Source organism: Myxocyprinus asiaticus, chromosome 12, assembly GCF_019703515.2.
Source record: "Myxocyprinus asiaticus isolate MX2 ecotype Aquarium Trade chromosome 12, UBuf_Myxa_2, whole genome shotgun sequence".
Taxonomy (NCBI): domain Eukaryota; kingdom Metazoa; phylum Chordata; class Actinopteri; order Cypriniformes; family Catostomidae; genus Myxocyprinus; species Myxocyprinus asiaticus.
In genome coordinates this window covers 10,377,368-10,395,480 of record NC_059355.1, presented here as the reverse complement: position 1 = coordinate 10,395,480, position 18,113 = coordinate 10,377,368, and the positions used below count along the sequence as shown (strand labels likewise).

The 18,113-nt window shown below is 37.4% G+C and overlaps 1 protein-coding gene across 2 annotated transcripts in view; it reads left to right on the top strand.

Moving 5' to 3' along the window:
• The first annotated feature begins 1,028 nt into the window (after positions 1 to 1,028).
• Positions 1,029 to 18,113, top strand: part of LOC127449207 (protocadherin-9-like) — a 525,519-nt gene continuing 508,434 nt past the window's right edge. For both annotated transcript variants that reach the window (XM_051712477.1, XM_051712478.1), the window contains exons 1-2: positions 1,029 to 1,592; positions 2,092 to 5,247. In XM_051712477.1, coding sequence (XP_051568437.1) covers positions 2,212 to 5,247 — 3,036 coding nt within the window. In that variant the 5' untranslated portion in view covers positions 1,029 to 1,592; positions 2,092 to 2,211. The remainder of the gene's footprint in view (positions 1,593 to 2,091; positions 5,248 to 18,113) is intronic.

Sequence of the window (18,113 nt, the reverse complement as noted above, 5' to 3'; positions counted from 1 at the left end):
GCTGTCATTGCTGCAGGAGGAGGATTTTTTGATGAGAACTCCTTAAAGTAGTTAAAGAAGTTCTGAATATTTATTATTTATTAATTAAATTGTTATAGTAATTTTTCATGTTATTAATGTCCTGACTATACATTGTGATCAGTTGAATGCCACTTTGGTGAATAAAAGTACAAATTTCTGTCCATAAGAGCAAAATCTGAACATGATTCATGTGTGTGTGTGTGTGTGTGTGTGTGTGTGTGTGTGTGTGTGTGTGTCTGTATGTAAGTATAGATATAGATAAAAAATATATATATATATATATATATATATATATATATATATATATATATATATATATATATATATATATATAAAATCATCATCATGGTATAAATACAGGTTATATGTATGAACTTGTTTTGTTAGTTAAAGGATAGGCTACCAACAGCGTAGATAATGTAGTAGTTTAACTGTGATGTACTTTGCGCAGTTTTATACGTACTAACAACTTCAAAACCAACTAACTATAGGAAAATAGATAGCATGAGTGTGTTTTTCTCACTTTGCATCTCACTTGCACAAAATATTTGCTGTTCAAATGGCTTTTCCTCACAGTGAACAGTTTGAAAATGTGGCTGAACTCGACATAACCGAAATAGCCTTCAGTTTCTCTGTGACGCGACATTTATAACTTGCGTTTTTGATATCAACACGTTACAAACACAAAGATTATTCGTATTTTATCGAATCTCTTAATGAGGTGAACTGTAGCCTGCAGCATCTTTCCAAGCCATTTCGCTCCGTCTCAACAGCGAGTTTGACTGACGCTAATCTTAACCAATCACATTACGCCCCCTTCCCTCGACGTTAATGAAGAGACAGACCAATCGCGACGGAGGGGGCGTTCCCCTGTGGGCATACTCGGAGTTGGTGCGAGAAATTCAGTTCTGGGAAGAAGAGAGCGCGAGGAGAACCATCCCAACACCTCTCAGCATCCCACCATTTGGACTTTTTTTTTTTTTTTCAGATTCAGGTGTGCGCAGCATCATGCAAGAGACACCGGGACAGAAGCCGTGGATTTTCTTTTCTGTCTGAAGACTGAGAGGGAAATGCGTTTGATCACATTTTTACTTGACTCTCTCTTTTTTCTTCTTCTGATGGGATAGTTCTTGTGCATATTTGAGCAGAACAGGTGTAATAAGAGCTCTCAAGGGCTCCTCCGGTAATGCGGAATGACCTTACGGGACCGTTAACGCGCGCTTACCGTGGATCACCTGATTCATCAGCGACCACAGCATTCCGAGCGCGCCCGACCGCACATTGATCAGCGGAGGAAAGTTCAATGCATGAACGAAGATTGTTTACTTTCATGCTGTTAAATCAACATTTTCCCCTAAAGGAAATAGATTTTTTTGGGGTAGGGGGGGACAGTTTTTTTGTAATAGTCTTCACTGACCTGACCCAAAGCACTGATCTATACGGATATCTTCATATTATTCTGGAGTCAAATAATTTGTCTGACAGCACTCACACTGATCTAACGGATTTGTCACTATGCGCGAGAATCGGTAACTGATGGTCCCTGTATGAACGAGTTCACAGTGAACCGGGTAAGAAAATGGATTTACGCATACATCCAAACGGGTTAGCATCCAGAATTTAAATACTGACTTATTTAAATTAGGCTTTCATTTCTGATGCAACTGTTATTTTATTCATAATGGAATAATTATGGCAATAGTCCCCAAATGCATGATGTGTAATTCTGAAGGGGGAGACATTAGAGACATTTCACGACTCGTTATTCACATTATGTGAAATGTCTTGTAAGATAATGCTGAGTGCATGACTGGCCGCATTATCTTATCCAGAGAGAGCCCCCCACCCCCCTCTGTGTGTGTGTGTGTGTGTGTGTGTGTGTGTGTCTATACACAGGGAAATTATTACAGTGGAGACCAGACTGTATTGGTGGTTAAAAAGCATTGAAGAATTATAACTAGAATTCAATGTCATATTTATAGAGCCAGACATTTTAACATATTTATAGTATGCACATGTCATAGGTTTCTATATTGGCTTGTAATGTCTATTATAATGTTGTATTTGTAGGGTCGTGTTTGGCTGCTGTTTATCTACAAATGTAAGGCTCTGTGAAACCTTAGCTCTGACAACACCATATGGAGACAACTGTTTGAATTAAAGCAGCGGAAACACGCGTGAACTGCTGTCATGGATTTAAGGGATTTTTTCTTGTTGGCATCATTAGTTGCTTGTTTTTGGTTAGATCCAACCATAGCCCAAGAGCTCATTTACCCTATTCGTGAAGAGCTACAGGAAAATGTACTTATTGGAAACATACCAAAGGACTTGAACATCTCCCATATAAACTCTGCCACCGGGGCTAGCAGTAATTTGGTTTACAGACTCGTGTCAAAAGCCGGGGACAACCCGCTATTAAGAGTGATGAGCAATACAGGAGAAATCTTTACCACCGCAAACCGTATTGACAGGGAGAAACTCTGTCCTGGCCCCTCTTTTGAAGACAGTGAGTGTTCCTTTGAAATTGAAGTGGTCATTTTGCCTAATGACTATTTCAGATTAATCAAAATAAAGATCATTGTCAAAGACACCAATGACAATGCCCCAATGTTCCCCTCCCCTGTGATCAACATATCAATTCCAGAAAACACATTAATCAACAGCCGCTTTGCCATTCCCTCTGCCACTGATCCAGATACAGGACCCAACAGCGTACACAAATACGAGCTGTTGAACGGGCAGAGTGCTTTCGGTTTGGATATTGTGGAGACACCAGAAGGTGAGAAATGGCCTCAGCTTATAGTTCAACAGAATTTAGACAGAGAGCAGAAAGATACTTATGTGATGAAAGTCAAAGTGGAGGATGGGGGGAACCCACAAAAATCCAGCACTGCCATTCTACAGGTGACCGTCACTGATGTTAATGATAACCGGCCTGTCTTCAAAGAGAACCAAATTGAGGTCCACATCCCAGAAAATTCTCCTGTTGGAACGTCAGTAGTTCAATTGCAAGCCACTGATGCAGATGTGGGGGCCAACGCAGAAATAAAATACATGTTTGGGACTCAAGTGTCAAGTGCCACACGGAGACTTTTTGCTCTGAACTCCACCACTGGGCTCATAACAGTTCAACGGCCACTAGATAGAGAGGAGACTGCCATTCATAAACTGACAGTACTAGCCAGCGATGGAAGCTCAAGTCCAGCAAGAGCCACCATAACTATCAATGTGACTGATGTTAATGACAATGCTCCAAATATTGATTTAAGATACATCATAAGTCCCACCAATGGTACCGTAATGCTTTCCGAAAAAGATCCGATTAACACCAAGATTGCTCTTATTACTGTCTCTGACAAAGACACTGATGTGAACGGAAAAGTTATTTGCTTTATTGAAAAAGATGTTCCTTTTCACCTCAAAGCAGTTTATGATAACCAATATTTGTTAGAAACGTCTGCACTGCTTGATTATGAGGGAACCAAGGAGTACATCTTCAAGATTGTGGCCTCTGACTCTGGAAAACCTAGTTTGAATCAGACCGCCCTGGTTAGAGTAAGGCTGGAGGATGAGAACGACAATTCGCCCATTTTTGCCCAGCCTGTCATTGAACTGGCCGTCATGGAAAACAACCGACGTGACGTGTTCCTGACAACCATCAGTGCTACAGATGAGGACAGTGGAAGGAATGCTGAGATTGTCTACCAGCTCGGACCCAATGCTTCTTTCTTTGATCTCGATCGCAAAACAGGCGTGCTAACCGCATCAAGGGTGTTTGATAGGGAAGAACAAGAGCGGTTCCTCTTTACGGTCACCGCCAGAGACAATGGCACCAGGGCTCTACAGAGTCAAGCGGCAGTCATAGTAACCATATTGGATGAGAACGACAACAGCCCTAAATTCACACACAACCACTTTCAGTTCTTTGTGTCAGAGAATCTGCCTAAATATAGCACAGTAGGAGTGATTACTGTCACGGATGCTGATGCTGGCGAGAATGCTGTGGTGAGGCTTGTAATCCTCAACGATAATGAGAACTTCATCCTTGACCCAGATTCTGGAGTGATCAAGTCCAATGTTTCCTTTGACCGAGAACAGCAAAGCTCGTACACATTTGACGTCAGAGCGGTGGACAATGGGAGCCCTCCATGTTCATCAGCTGCTAAGGTGACCATCAACGTCATTGACGTCAACGATAACACCCCCATTGTCATCTACCCACCATCAAACACCTCTTTCAAACTAGTGCCCATGTCTGCAATTCCAGGGTCAGTCGTGGCTGAGGTTTTTGCAGTAGATGGTGACACAGGTATGAATGCCGAACTGAAGTACACTATTGTGAGTGGAAACAACAGAGGTCTTTTCAGAATTGACCCTGTAACAGGAAACATCACACTAGAAGAGAAACCCACCATTACTGACATTGGTCTCCATAGGTTAGTGGTGAACATCAGTGACCTTGGCTATCCAAAGTCCCTGCACACCCTTGTCCTTGTTTTCCTTTATGTCAATGACACAGTTGGAAATTCCTCATTCATACAAGACCTCATCCGTAGGACAATGGAAACGCCGCTTGATAGGAACATCGGCGAGAGCAGCGAGACCGATCAGAATGTTGACAACTTGAAAACCGTCATCGCCATTGTTACAGGTGCCATGGTGGTAATTGTGGTCATCTTCATTACAGTTCTGGTGCGCTGCCGTCATGCCTCACAGTTCAAAGCCACACAGAGGAAGAAGCAGGGCACAGAGTGGATGTCGCCTAACCAGGAGAACAAGCAGAACAAGAAGAAGAAGCGAAAAAAGAGGAAGTCGCCAAAGAGCTCCCTCTTGAACTTTGTCACCATTGAGGAGAACAAACCCGACGACCCTGCCCACGAACCTATTAATGGAACCATCAGTCTCCCGGCTGAGCTCGAGGAGCCTGGAATTGGACGCTTTGACTGGAATGCCACCCCTACTACCACATTCAAACCCAGCAGCCCAGACCTGGCCCGGCACTACAAGTCTGCTTCACCCCAATCTGCCTTCCACCTCAAAGCTGACACTCCAGTGTCTGTGAAAAAGCATCATGTCATACAGGAGCTGCCATTGGACAATACCTTTGTTGGGGGCTGTGACACGCTTTCCAAACGGTCCTCCACCAGCTCCGATCACTTCAGTGCCTCAGAATGCAGTTCACAAGGAGGCTTCAAGTCAAAGGGGGTACCTTTGCACACCAGACAGGTAAAAGAACACTTTTACTGGTCTATAAGTACTGCGTATAACTGCCCTGCTCAATACTGAAGTGCCTGTCATAGCTTACTTGCTCTGAGTGATACATTTTGTGATGCACTATGTAGAAATAGATTTTAAAAACATCCCCCTGTCCATAGATGTTCTCATATATGACCAAAAAAGTGCTAAATATTGTGTGTTTTAAATGAAACTAGCAGGCCCAGGCAAATGGCTATTGTCATCATCTTACCTCATGCATTTCTGTGTTTGTTTGTTTTTTCCCCCTTTTTTCTTTCTTTAAAAAAAAAAAAAAAAAAAACTCTGAAAAGAAGTTCTGCTTAAGCAGTTGGTTTAATGGGTGAGAAATGAAAAGTATAAAACTTCTTTTAGAAATGCTAAAATGCTAGATTCGAGAATTTCACTGCTCTGTCATGTTTCAAAGATGCAATGCTCTGAGAATTTGTGAAAGAAACATTTTTTTCTCGCCTGTCTACTTCGATCACCATTTTCTCATTATGGCAGCTAAACTCCTATAAGGAAGAAACAAAAAGATTTGTCTGACTCTTGGCATTATCAAACTCATCACTTGGTTAACCACTCAAATTCACTGAGTTTCAACCTACTTTTCTGTATTTTGTTTACTAGCATTCACTGTGAGACTAGTCTCTTACATAATCTTGGATTGAAATTAATATATTAATTGTATATATGTAGGCACATACATGAACAATGTTGTCCTCAGCCCCTAGGTAATGCAGAATGAATAGTATTCACATACTGCTTAATATCAATAAACTCCCCCAGACCATAAACAGAGAACAGTGTTAACTCCAGTTATATAAAGTGTTAAAATAGCAAGCGCTAGTAACCAAACACAGCATTTCATAGTAAGAAATACAAACAAAGAGAAAAAAGATGCAAGGAAGAGAGGGCAAAAGGGAGGGGAACATTACCTTTAGGTGGCACTGTTGTTCTGTATGGCACAATCTGGCTATAGGCCAACATGCAGTGTGCATCTATAGCAAGGGGAGGAGGTGGGGGCAGTTACTCTCTCTCTTTCTCTCTCTGGCTTACTTTTTTCTGTCTAAGTCTCCTTGCCTTTCCCTTGCCCTTTTGTCTGCATGTTTGTGTGCAAGTGTGTGTGTATGTGAGCAGCTCTCTTAGTAAACAGCTCATATCTAATGATGGCCTAAATACACAGCATATTGGTAATGGCTATTACAGATGTAAAAGATAAGGTCTGTCCACTGGGAGGACTGAAAACACACATACACACACATTTATGATTACCTAGCAATCTAAAAGAGGACATACCATAGTCTTCTATTGTTAACTACTGTATATAAAGCTAATTCCAATTACTACAGACCTAACCCTAACACAAACTCTGACCCTATTCCTAACAGAAAACTTTTTTTGCATTTTTAGAATTAGATGATGAAAATGACATTTGTTTTGTTTATCAATCATTTTTCCATATGAGAACATCCCAGGTATTCCATATTTAGCTAAGTTTTGGTGACAATTTTGTCCCCAAACTATATAAGTAACCTAAAACACACACACACACACACACACACACACACACACATATGTTTACCTAGCTATGTATCTAAATGAGAATATATCTTAGACTTCTATTATTTTAATATAAAGCTAATTATAATTACCACTGATCTATTCCCACCCCTATTATTCCAATTGAAGATATCCCAGAATGTCCCAAAAGGGACGTTTTGTCTAATTTAGTTAACTTCTAAGGACAATTTTGCAAAATATTGCAATCTACACTATATATATATATATATATATATATATATATATATAAACCTCTCTATAAGTTACAGTACTCGTACCATTTATACTATTCCCCTGCCAAATAAGAGAATCAAAAGAGTGTATGGAGCATTTCAGGATGCCCTGGATTAAAAATACTTTTCAATGAGATATTTTATGGATATGCAAGCCGATTCATTACATCATGTTTTCATCTCCCTGTCTCAGACATACATTGTTGGGGCAAGAAAAAATGCGGATGCCAATGTAGAATGACTGATTACACAATAACAACTGCAGTGCAGGCCAAGAGAGCTACAGCAGCCTCTGTAGCTGCTGTCCTATTGGGAAACCTCACTGTCATGCTGTAAATGTCTTTTCGAAAGATTCAGTGACCCAAGACAATAGTCGCCACTGTAAGCACATGGACACAGGCCTGTCAACACTGTACTGTATTTGCAGTGTACCACACTGCAAAGTGCAGTCCAGAGGGGGCTGTGTTTGTACTGGGACTGCCCTCTGTGTCTCTTTAAAAGCCATTGGCTGTGCGTTTCCTCTATGAAGCTTGTGGATGCATGGGCTGCCCCCATGCAGAGTTAGTTAGTGCAGCTAGAGGCACATCAGTGGCGAGCTTATTACAACACCCAAATCCTCCGCTGACAGCCATAAGACAATTAACACTTGGCCTTTCTGTTCACCCATTGAACTGAAGCAGTGCAAACAACGAGCACATGCAAACTTGCCCGATAGTTAGGGGGCGTAGCAACCATTACCAGTTTAATCTTGCTTGGCCGCAGTGCAAAGGAAAAAATATAGCTGGCCGTATAAAACAAAGCAGGGATAGTTCACCCAAAAATGTAAATTTTGTTGATCCAAAACCATATGATGTGCTATGAGTGTCTGAACTGCTCTTTTCCATATAATTCCATATAATAGCTCCTACTAGCGTCCTGATTTTTTTGTTGTGAGACTCTCATATAACAGACACAAATTGGCCAGCTTCAGAAGTACTATTTGATGAACGGCATTTATCGCAAAATAATCTAAGTAGAACATTTGTTTCTCATTTATAATTTTTATTGCATGGGGCAAACAAACTCGCACATATCATGGTTCAATAGCTTCTCAGGATGGAAGAACATTAAAATGTCTATTACGAAGTGCATGAATCATTTAGGTTATTGATTAAGCATGCACGCGTAGTGTGCAAATCTCTCGGCTCTGCAGGAAAACTCCTCAACAAGCCTGATTAATAAACTCAGTTGAAGAAATTAAACTGGGAAGTGACTGCTCATAGCTGACTGCAAACTGAAATTATACAAGCATTCATATAACTGCTAAGAACATTTATTTTTTCATACTGGAGAGTTTTCTATCCATTGCTTTGGGTTCTAGTTTTCATACATATGGAGTGTAGAAGCAATTGGTCAGATTTTACACCAAATAAACTCCTCAAAACATCACAATGAATCCACTTACACACGTCTTATATGAGTTTACATTAACATGTATTCATTTGGCAGACACTTTTATCCACAGCAGCAACTCAAGCTTTGCATTTTATCAGTATGTGCGTTCCCTGGGATTCAAACATATGACCTTGGCATTGCTAGTGCCATGCTCTACAAGTCAAAACCTATTCAGATACCTAAATTCTTACAAAGCCTTACTTATATGTATCTGAACATTGATCTGTCTTGAGCAGATAAAGGAGTAACAGCACTATGAGTGAGTTCTATCAAGAATGAGAAGATGAGAAGATTATTCCAAAGTGTTGTGATTGTTCCGACTGTTTGGATTAGGAAGAAATCAGAACCAAGAGATTCACGGGGACTGTTTTATAGAGACTAGATGATGGTCTTAGGTCACTCTGCATGCAGTGCATTTTTGTTTTTTACTCAGCTTCCCTCTAATCTGGCAAAGCCGAGCACAGGCAGGTATTTTCCCCTATCACATAATAGCAGGAATCTGTACGAACAGCCCTTGCTGGCAGTCTCAATGATCGAAGACAAAACCAGAATTGAACAAAAGTGCCTAGACACTGACTTGAATTCAACATTGCATTTTAAGAGATTACGCATGCACTGGGCTCACACTCTGAAAAACGCATAGCCATATGTGCTAGACAAATTTTCTACTGAGGGCACAGAGCGTATAATATGTGGGAAGAAGAGATGTGTTTGTTTGTGTGTGTCCGATGGTTTCTTAAATGGCTTTATGCTTCAATGAATGGACATCGTAATGCAAACAGCTGAGACTTGAGACAGTACGAGGGAATGCTGTAATAGACTCTGTATTGTGATGGTGAAGGGCCGGGAGGGAGTAGCTCTTTCTCCACAGGTTCATTTGCCACATTAATAAGGGATTAGCATGGACGGGGCTCCCAGGATAAGGGCCTGAAGTTTGAGAAGATTAATGGACTATGACATTATTGCACCTGAGGGGGATGTCTGTTGCGATATCGGTGCGTTGAGCTGATGGAAGAGCTCCATTGGGCCAGCGAAAGAGATTTAGCTGTGGTACAATACTTACGGCTTCTTGCTGCCACTCGTTGACATGCTAACCGAACCTCTGCAATTCATTATTGAGTTTGACTCTTCTTTGACTAGTGTAGTAATGTGTACAATTATTTTACGTTTATGCCAACTGAAAAAAAAAAAAAAGATTGTAAACTAGCATTTAGCTGGGCTTGATGGTTGTATATTTTGGATACTTGTCAGCCAGACAGGCTGTGTGACCAGCTTGCCAACCAGCTAAACCCTCTTGGGGCAGTTCAGACAGAACACATTTTTGTGCTAAAAAATGCTAGATGCAATGCAACAAATAAAAAAGAAAGAAGGTATCTCTAGACACGTTTTTTAAAAGCTAAAGTTATTTTTTAAACTGACACTATTTAAAAAAATGTAGTGCTCGAGACACTGACAAATCAACGAAATGCAGAGAGACGGTCAAAAACCTCGGTCTAGCACCTAGAAAAGCCATTTAGAAAAACAACGGATGCAGACTCTTTTTGAATGTATGACCAGGCTGGAAGACCAGCTTAAACCAGCAGGGATAAAACCATCTGTGAGGGAATAAGGGACATTTTTGTAATGTAATCGAATGTTCCACTATTTGTCGCTTTAAATGCACCAATTTCACTGAGTATATTAACATCATAGGGTAATTTAAGACTTAACCCAACCCAAAGGTCAGGTCCTGAGTGTACATGCTGGAAACCAATTCTTTTTTTTTTTTAAAGGTTTCTAATTCTCCATTCCAATTTTGTAAACGTCCCTCTCTCAATCCAAGGGTCAGTCCTGCTTTGTTTCCGAAGCAGACTTCTTGTTTCGGCCAAAACAATACTGGCTTACAGTCTTGAGATTTACACCGCTGTCCAGTCTTCTTAGACAATCTATTATGCCTCCAACACATTTCCCTGGTGGTAGCAAAAAGGCCCTTGACTGTGCAAATTTTAGACCCAACACAGAGGTGAAAGCCTCATGCTTTTGTCTTAGCGAAGCTCAACCTGCGAAGTTGAAGTTTAATTCTCATAGTCTAAAATTCTTTGCAGGAACAGTCCATGCTTAGGCCAAAATGTCAAGGCTACCGATAGAAGATGGGTAATTTTTGTAGACAGGCAGTGCAAAGAATGGAACGTTGCCTTTAGGATGGCCATTGCAAAGCCAAAATATAGCAAACCTGTAAGTTTGAGGCAGGAAAGATGATACCTTACTTGGGTGTGCAGGCAAAACTTTTTTAGCAAACTCAAAACTTTTATGTATTTTCACTGTTGTACAGAAGATGCAACTTGAAGCAAGATCTCTCTAATGCATGCACAATGTACTTGCAAAAGATAGTGAGATACTTTTACCAGTTGAAAACTTATAACCAATGAGCACAGTTTCCAAAATCTAACACAGACCATTGGCAAATTACCAGGATTTTGACGATATTCCAAAATTTGTTCTTGACCAGAGATGTGTTATTTTTCATCATTTTCATGACCATCACCTAATAATTCTTATATAATAAATGACAGATTTATCTTACAGTCATCCCCCAAAATTATTTGGACACCACACTTAAGCCACACTTTTACATGCATGGATTTTACAAAATAACAAACAAAGTGGCGTATGTCCAAATTAGCAAATTCCAATCCATTTCTGTAATGACTTTCAATTTGTTGGTCCCAAGGTATCCACATACGTTTTGTGGACATTGTATGTAAATATGTCTTGGTCTGGATACTATATGGAGTCACAAAGTGACAGATAAAGAATTCCAAAATAGTTGTGTGTCATTGTGTTAGTTGTGCTGTTTCCATTGTCCATTCAATCTGAATAGCAGCTCATTTTCTGTAGTTATATGAACAATTCAGCACATTCATCTTGATTTCTTTTCATAAAGTAAACTGATTGATGAGAGATGACTCCGGAATTCGCTCAGTGATCTCTTGACGGTCTAGATGAGGCCCCTTTGCCTTTTTTACTCTTTCTGATTTGTATTTCCATGCTTTAATCCAGCACTAATCACTCTAATCATTCAATCACTTTACTTTGGTTCATTATTAACATTGCATGATTACAAATGATATGTCATAAATCATACAGTATTAAATAAATATTAAACCCTTTCATCTTAACAACAGAAGTCTCTTTGGCTGTTTCAACTGCAATTTTAAATGACAGCAAAAAATGAAAGAACAAGTACAATTCATTTTGGGAACTCCTACACATGAAATGGCTAAAGTAGATAAGGTGGAAGAAAATGTTTCTTGACTTGTTTGTGATGTTCTAGACACTTTTTCATTTTAGTCCACATGTTTTCACACTGTTTTAAATGCTCACCTGGAGTACAATAGGGGTTTGTCTAATGTACTCCAATTCATCTTGACAGAACTTGCTTTTGGGACAAAAAAACAAACACACACACACACACACACACACACAATTCACATCAACACCACCTTGCACTATTAAAAATAAAAGGTTCAAAGTTGAACTAAAATGGACTTTACAGCTTGATGCCATGGGAGAACCTTTGAAGCTCCATAAAGAACTTGTTATTCTTCAGAAAACCATCTTCAGTGTGTACATGTGCTTTAAAGAATCCAATACGTTGATCTGAAGAACTTGTAATATAACATCAAGAACTTTTTTAATCTATGTAGCCAACTCAAGAACCCTATACAGCAAAACATGGTTGATTAGAGAAAAAAAAAAAAAAAACACTGAAGAACCTTTATTTTTCAAAGTGTACCTAAACTGCCCCATTTTTTGGCACTGTTTTTCTGACACAATGACATCATTGTGACCACTTGATGACATCATAATTACACGATGAGCCTTGGAGGGCTTTTCAAAAGGTTGAAGGAGTCATCCTGTCAGATCACAGCGCCTCCTCTCTCTCTTCAGATTAATAGCTTTGATTACCGTAATCTGTAGTGAAATTCTCTGTTCCACCCCTTCACTACACTCACCGTATTTTATAATGTACATAAAAAGATGTTTTATGTAAATTGACCTCCTGGTAATCTTGCTTAATGTGCTGTGTTATTCTATAATGGACTGTTATGATTTTTTTTCCTCCGCTTGTTAAAAATGTACTTTCCAATTGCAATCTGTACTCAGCTCAAGTAATCTTTGATGACTATTACTATTTATGATTTTTTTTCTTCTTTTTTTTCTGCTGAGCATTGTTTAAACAGTGATATTGATCTTTTTAATTTCATAATAAATGTTGAAAAGTTATTTTTTTCTCCTTTCTTGTTTTTAAATAATTTTTTTACACTGTGAAGTGTGAACCTAAATAATCTGCCTTTTTTACAGATAATGAGAGGTTTTGCTGCAGATAAAAGTGTAATCTATTATTCACTTCATGTCAGTTGCATAAATGTCGTAACATTTTCATCATACAAGTCTTAGGTTTTTCTTAGATGTTGCCATGCATCAGAGCATACACACATTTGGTTAAAAATAATTGAAAACTTGCTTAACTTAGAGTATGCATACTTTACAGAAAAAAAAAAAGAATATATATATATATATATATATATATATATATATATATATATATATATAAGATAAGAAAAAAATATATACTAAGCATTTTGTTGTTCTTAGTTTGAAGTTGTAGAGGCAGAAGTAGTTTTAAATTAAAATATAATTATTCAATGATGAAGAAAACTGAATCAAATAAAGGTGATTTTGTAGCCAGCTGTCACGCATACACATAGAGCTAGTAATTCAAGTGCTTTTACAGATTTACAATTGTTGGTCCAGGAGGCACATTTAAACTTAACATGTTCTATTGAACTAAAAATTGAAGGATAAAAAAGATTTGAAGTGAGGTATCATTGTGAAAAGCAGTAGCTTGGAAAAGCCCATATTACAAATTTGTTGCCTCTAGCTTTAGAATAGTCGGAAAATCTATCTATGAGATATGAAACGACAGAAGAGACCCTGAAGCTCTATGCGAGGTTTGGAATTTCAAGGTTTTTAGATATTAGAAGAAATAAGTTTCAAAAGTATATGGCAGTCAACTGAGATGAAAAGTGAAGGACTGCATTTATAAGTCTAGGAGTGGGGAAGTACAACATCTTTAAGTTTGTAGGCCTTTTACTGAAGAGTACTAGCTGAATGAATTAACAAAATTTTTGATTTATCCCTTGTTTATTTAAATAAAAAGCCAAAATTGCGGTTACAGTAAGGCAATAACAATGGAACGGAATTGGGCCATGCAGTCCACAAACATTCAAACACATGCTGTTTAAAAGTATAGTCATAAAACATGAAAACTTATATTTTACCATGATTTTAATGTGATAAAATCAGGGATTTACCACGATACAGCGTTTACCAGATTACAGTTGTAATATTGTGTATAACTTAACACAGATGAGGTTAATAAGCAATTTTATCAAACTTAATTTATGTTATCTCACATATTGTTTATGTCTTGAGGCTATACTTTTGAAACAAATAGTATTTTAACATATAAGGATTGGCCCCATTCACTTCCATTCTAAGTGCCAAACTGTAACCGTTTTTTATTTTTTTATTTTTTTATATAAAATTGGGACGAGTCAAAATGTTTTTTATTTTTTTTTGTTTATCTGCATTATGCCACAAATGCTGTTGATTGAGCTTAAAAATGTATAAATATTACAAACGTTTCTAAAGGCATAAGTTAGTCACGAGTCGCCAACAGCTGACATGCACACACCTACTGTATAAAGATATTTCCAGCTTTCGGTGTAAGCTTTCTCTCAATGACCCTTTTATTTTTAATAGGTTTATAGTTCACAAAGGGAAAATTTATTGAATAATATAAGAACCACAACAGAAAATATGGTCTGATGCTTTACAGAACAGTGTTTGGTTGTGAGCTGGCATATATGAAAGTGCCAAGCAAACACATCCATGGCTTAAACTCCTTCTTTAATCCCTTAACTTTTGGAGCGTGTCTTCAGTTGGCAGTCTGATAACTTGATGATCTTGCGCTGTGGTTGAATACTGAGAGATAAATAAATAAGCAAATAAATGCATTGAAGGGGACGGTTAGGGTAATCTCATCAGGACAGTCCTTTATGCTAGACGACACTAGTGACCAATCTGTCCTGTGAGAGATCCCTTTCAAGCAAGGAATGTGTAAAAACTACATAAAAAAAAAATAAATAAAAAGACTCATTCAGGTGGGTTGCCAGTGGAAGCCCTGTGTAATCAACATGTTGCTTACAAAAGTTATGTACCCTGAAATCAATCCTTTAGTACTGATAGCGCATTGCACGAGCAACCTCTGAAGCACGGGTTCTGATCCCACGGGAACTACTAAGTAATTACGTTTATATAAAAAATGGTGAGTGAGATTTGTAGGTTGAATTTTCGCTTTAAAATTTAATTTTTACTCCACTGACAGTTAGTGTTGGGGTTTGGGTGCAGAGCTAATAAAATCTGCATTTCTGTTGACTGTATTACGTCATTTACAACTTAAAATACAACTCGTTTTTCGCACCAATCTGTGGACCTGGAAAGTGGAGCTCACACGAGCCCATACTTCAAACAGTACTTCCAGCTTCGGCCACTGGGGGCAGTGATAACAATTTCGGTAAGCATAGACTGATTTTAGTAGGAAAACGTTAGACCAACTTTTGCCAAATTTACAGTGCGACCAATCTGGTGTATTTAGACTGGATTCCGGTTTATCTGACCCTAATCAGATGCGTTTTTTAGGGGGTCTTGAAAGGCATTCTTTTATGGAAAAACATCTAGACAAAACACAACAGAATGGAACTGAATTCATTTATACATTTATTTTTTTACTTGACTTGCCATCTTAAAGAAGCAATGCTCGTGGCAAGTTTTCAATCTGAACAGCACAGTATCTGAATATGTATGTCTGTAGCACCATTAAATGTGATTCATTTAAAGAAGAAACTTTTCTGCATGGGTTTTACCATTCAAACTACCTGACAGCTAAAGCACAGCACATTAATTAAAATGTATATATGAAAAGCAATATATATATATATATACAGGGTTGGGGTGTAATGGAATACATGTAAGGGGATTACATATTTAAAATACAAAATATAAGTATCTGTATTCCACTACAGTTACAATTTAAATCATTGGTAATTAGAATACAGTTACATTCAAAAAGTATTTTGATTACTGAAGAGATTACTTTGCATTTTATTGTCATTTGTTTCATTTAATATTTAGTCCTTTCAGATGGCAAACATTTATACATATAAATGATGCGATCCAAAGTGCATTTGAACAGCGGTGAAACACTTTCTAATGATGAGTTACATTCATACAGAGAAGTAAGTTTGGAGCAGAAGAAATAAAAATAAACCTTGTGTAAATTGTCAGCTTTACACTAAGCTAAAATTCTATTTCTAGCCATTTAACATGCACATCTTACCAGGCACGATCATATTTTTTTCACGTTGGATCATAATTTCTTTTTTCTAGTAAGACCTTTGATATTAGGGCAAAAATCATATTCTTGATAGTAATTTTTGTATTGTTTTCCTGTAAAAATATCTAAAAATCCTTAAAACAAGATCAATTTGATTTATCATGTTTTAGAAACAACACTGCATAAGATATTTAGGTTTTTCAGAGAATGTATTTTTAACATGTGTACTTTGTCTTATTGTACTGGCAGAGTTTTTATTGTCAAAACAAGTGAAAAAAAATCTAACAGTGCTGAAGAAGTAATCCAAAGTATTTAGAATTTGTTACTGACCATATTACATTTTACAGCATGTATTCTGTAATCTGTAGTGGAATATATATATATAAATGTGTGTGTGTGTGTGTGTATGTGTGTGTGTGCGTGTGTGTGCGTGTGTGTGTGTGAAAAAATCAAGATAAACTATTCAACCTCTGAATCGCTAGTTGGTTGTTGGACGACTAGTTGACCATGGTGACCCATACCTCGTATCCAGTCTGACCGGTAAGATCACCAAACATCCTGTCCAAGCATGAAATATATAAATATAATGCGGAGAGGTGTAAATATTTAGGAGCCAGATCAGGTCAGGGCTAGTTCATAAGTCTGTTGAGCGCTACAAGGTTTGTATGTCCCAGCTGTTGCTTTGACATACAGCTAAGGGAGGATAACACATTACTATGAAACCTTTTTTGTCTTCAACATGCACTATAAATACCAATCTGTGAAATGTAAGTTCAATTTAAACTGTTGCTGTAATGACAGCTTGGCACAATTTTTAATTTCATTTATCTAAAATATTTGCTGGAGAGGGAGACTGAATTGTAGTCATATTTGTCAAAGACATGCCAATATGCATCTCCAGACTTGATCATTTTGACTACTCGAGTACCCATCAGACAAATTAATGTATGTATGCGAGTTCCATATTTGCTATTATTTAATTGTTATAAAAAAAATGAAATAAAATACAAAAAATTAAAAAACATTCTATGTGAATATGTGTAAGACGTCTTTGGCTGTTGCTGTTTTGTTCCGCATCATGCAGCATCAATGAGCTAATCAATAAGACGGCAAGGCACCGGCCTATACAAATCACAAAATGAAACAAATCGCAAAATTCAAAATAAGGCCCTATATGGCCACATCCGAGTATAGTTTGATCAGTGTGAAATCATTTGAAGTTGAAAAAATAATCATGCAATTAAAGTGTTTTAATGACAATGCTGTACTTGGGTACTCGTGCACATCCCCAAATATGTGTATTACCCCAATATAAAATACAGCTTATACAGTTACCACAAAAAAATATGTCTCTCTTAAAAATGGATGGGTTTCATTGTATTAGATAACAAAATTTTTAAAAAAATATTTTTTGCGTATTTTTTTTATGCATTTCAGTTACATAACAAAGTCCTATCAAATTGAATTGTGTAATTTGTTACAAAATAAAATTATTTAAACTTAAATATTTAGATTGTTTTCTTTCTCAGAAATAACAATTTTTTTTAGACTTTTTTTAAAATATTTTTTTTATTTAGGCTACATTTAACCAACTAGTCCCAAGGTTTTAGTGGCTGTATGAAGTCAAGGTTACACAGATGTAGTTCATCACATTAATATGGACCTGTTCCACTAACGTTTGACAACCAGAAAGTGTCCACATTTCCTTATCCTAATTTTGAACAGTAAATGCATTGTTTATAACTTAATTAAAAACAAATGTATTTTTTTTATGTTTTCCCTTGGAAGTGTTTTTGTGGTTATATACAAAGTATATACAATTGCGAAGAAGTTCATAATGGCTTGAGAGTCCTAATATATGCATATATACTGTATGTGTGTATATATATATATATATATATATATATATATATATATATATATATATATATAGTGTATATGCATGGAAAGATAGAAACATTGCTGTGCTAGAGGAAAAATGTTCTCAGCACCCCGATACTAAATTTTTAACACATCAAATCACCTCTTCACACTGACTTTGCACTCTGTGATTTTTATGATGGCAGGCGTGGTATTAGTCGCTCCGATCTGTATATCCATCTCTTGCTTTGTCTTGGCTCAGACAATTCATTGTTCTTAAGGCATAGTAAAAATGACAGTAAAAATGACAATAAAACTAAACTTTCAGT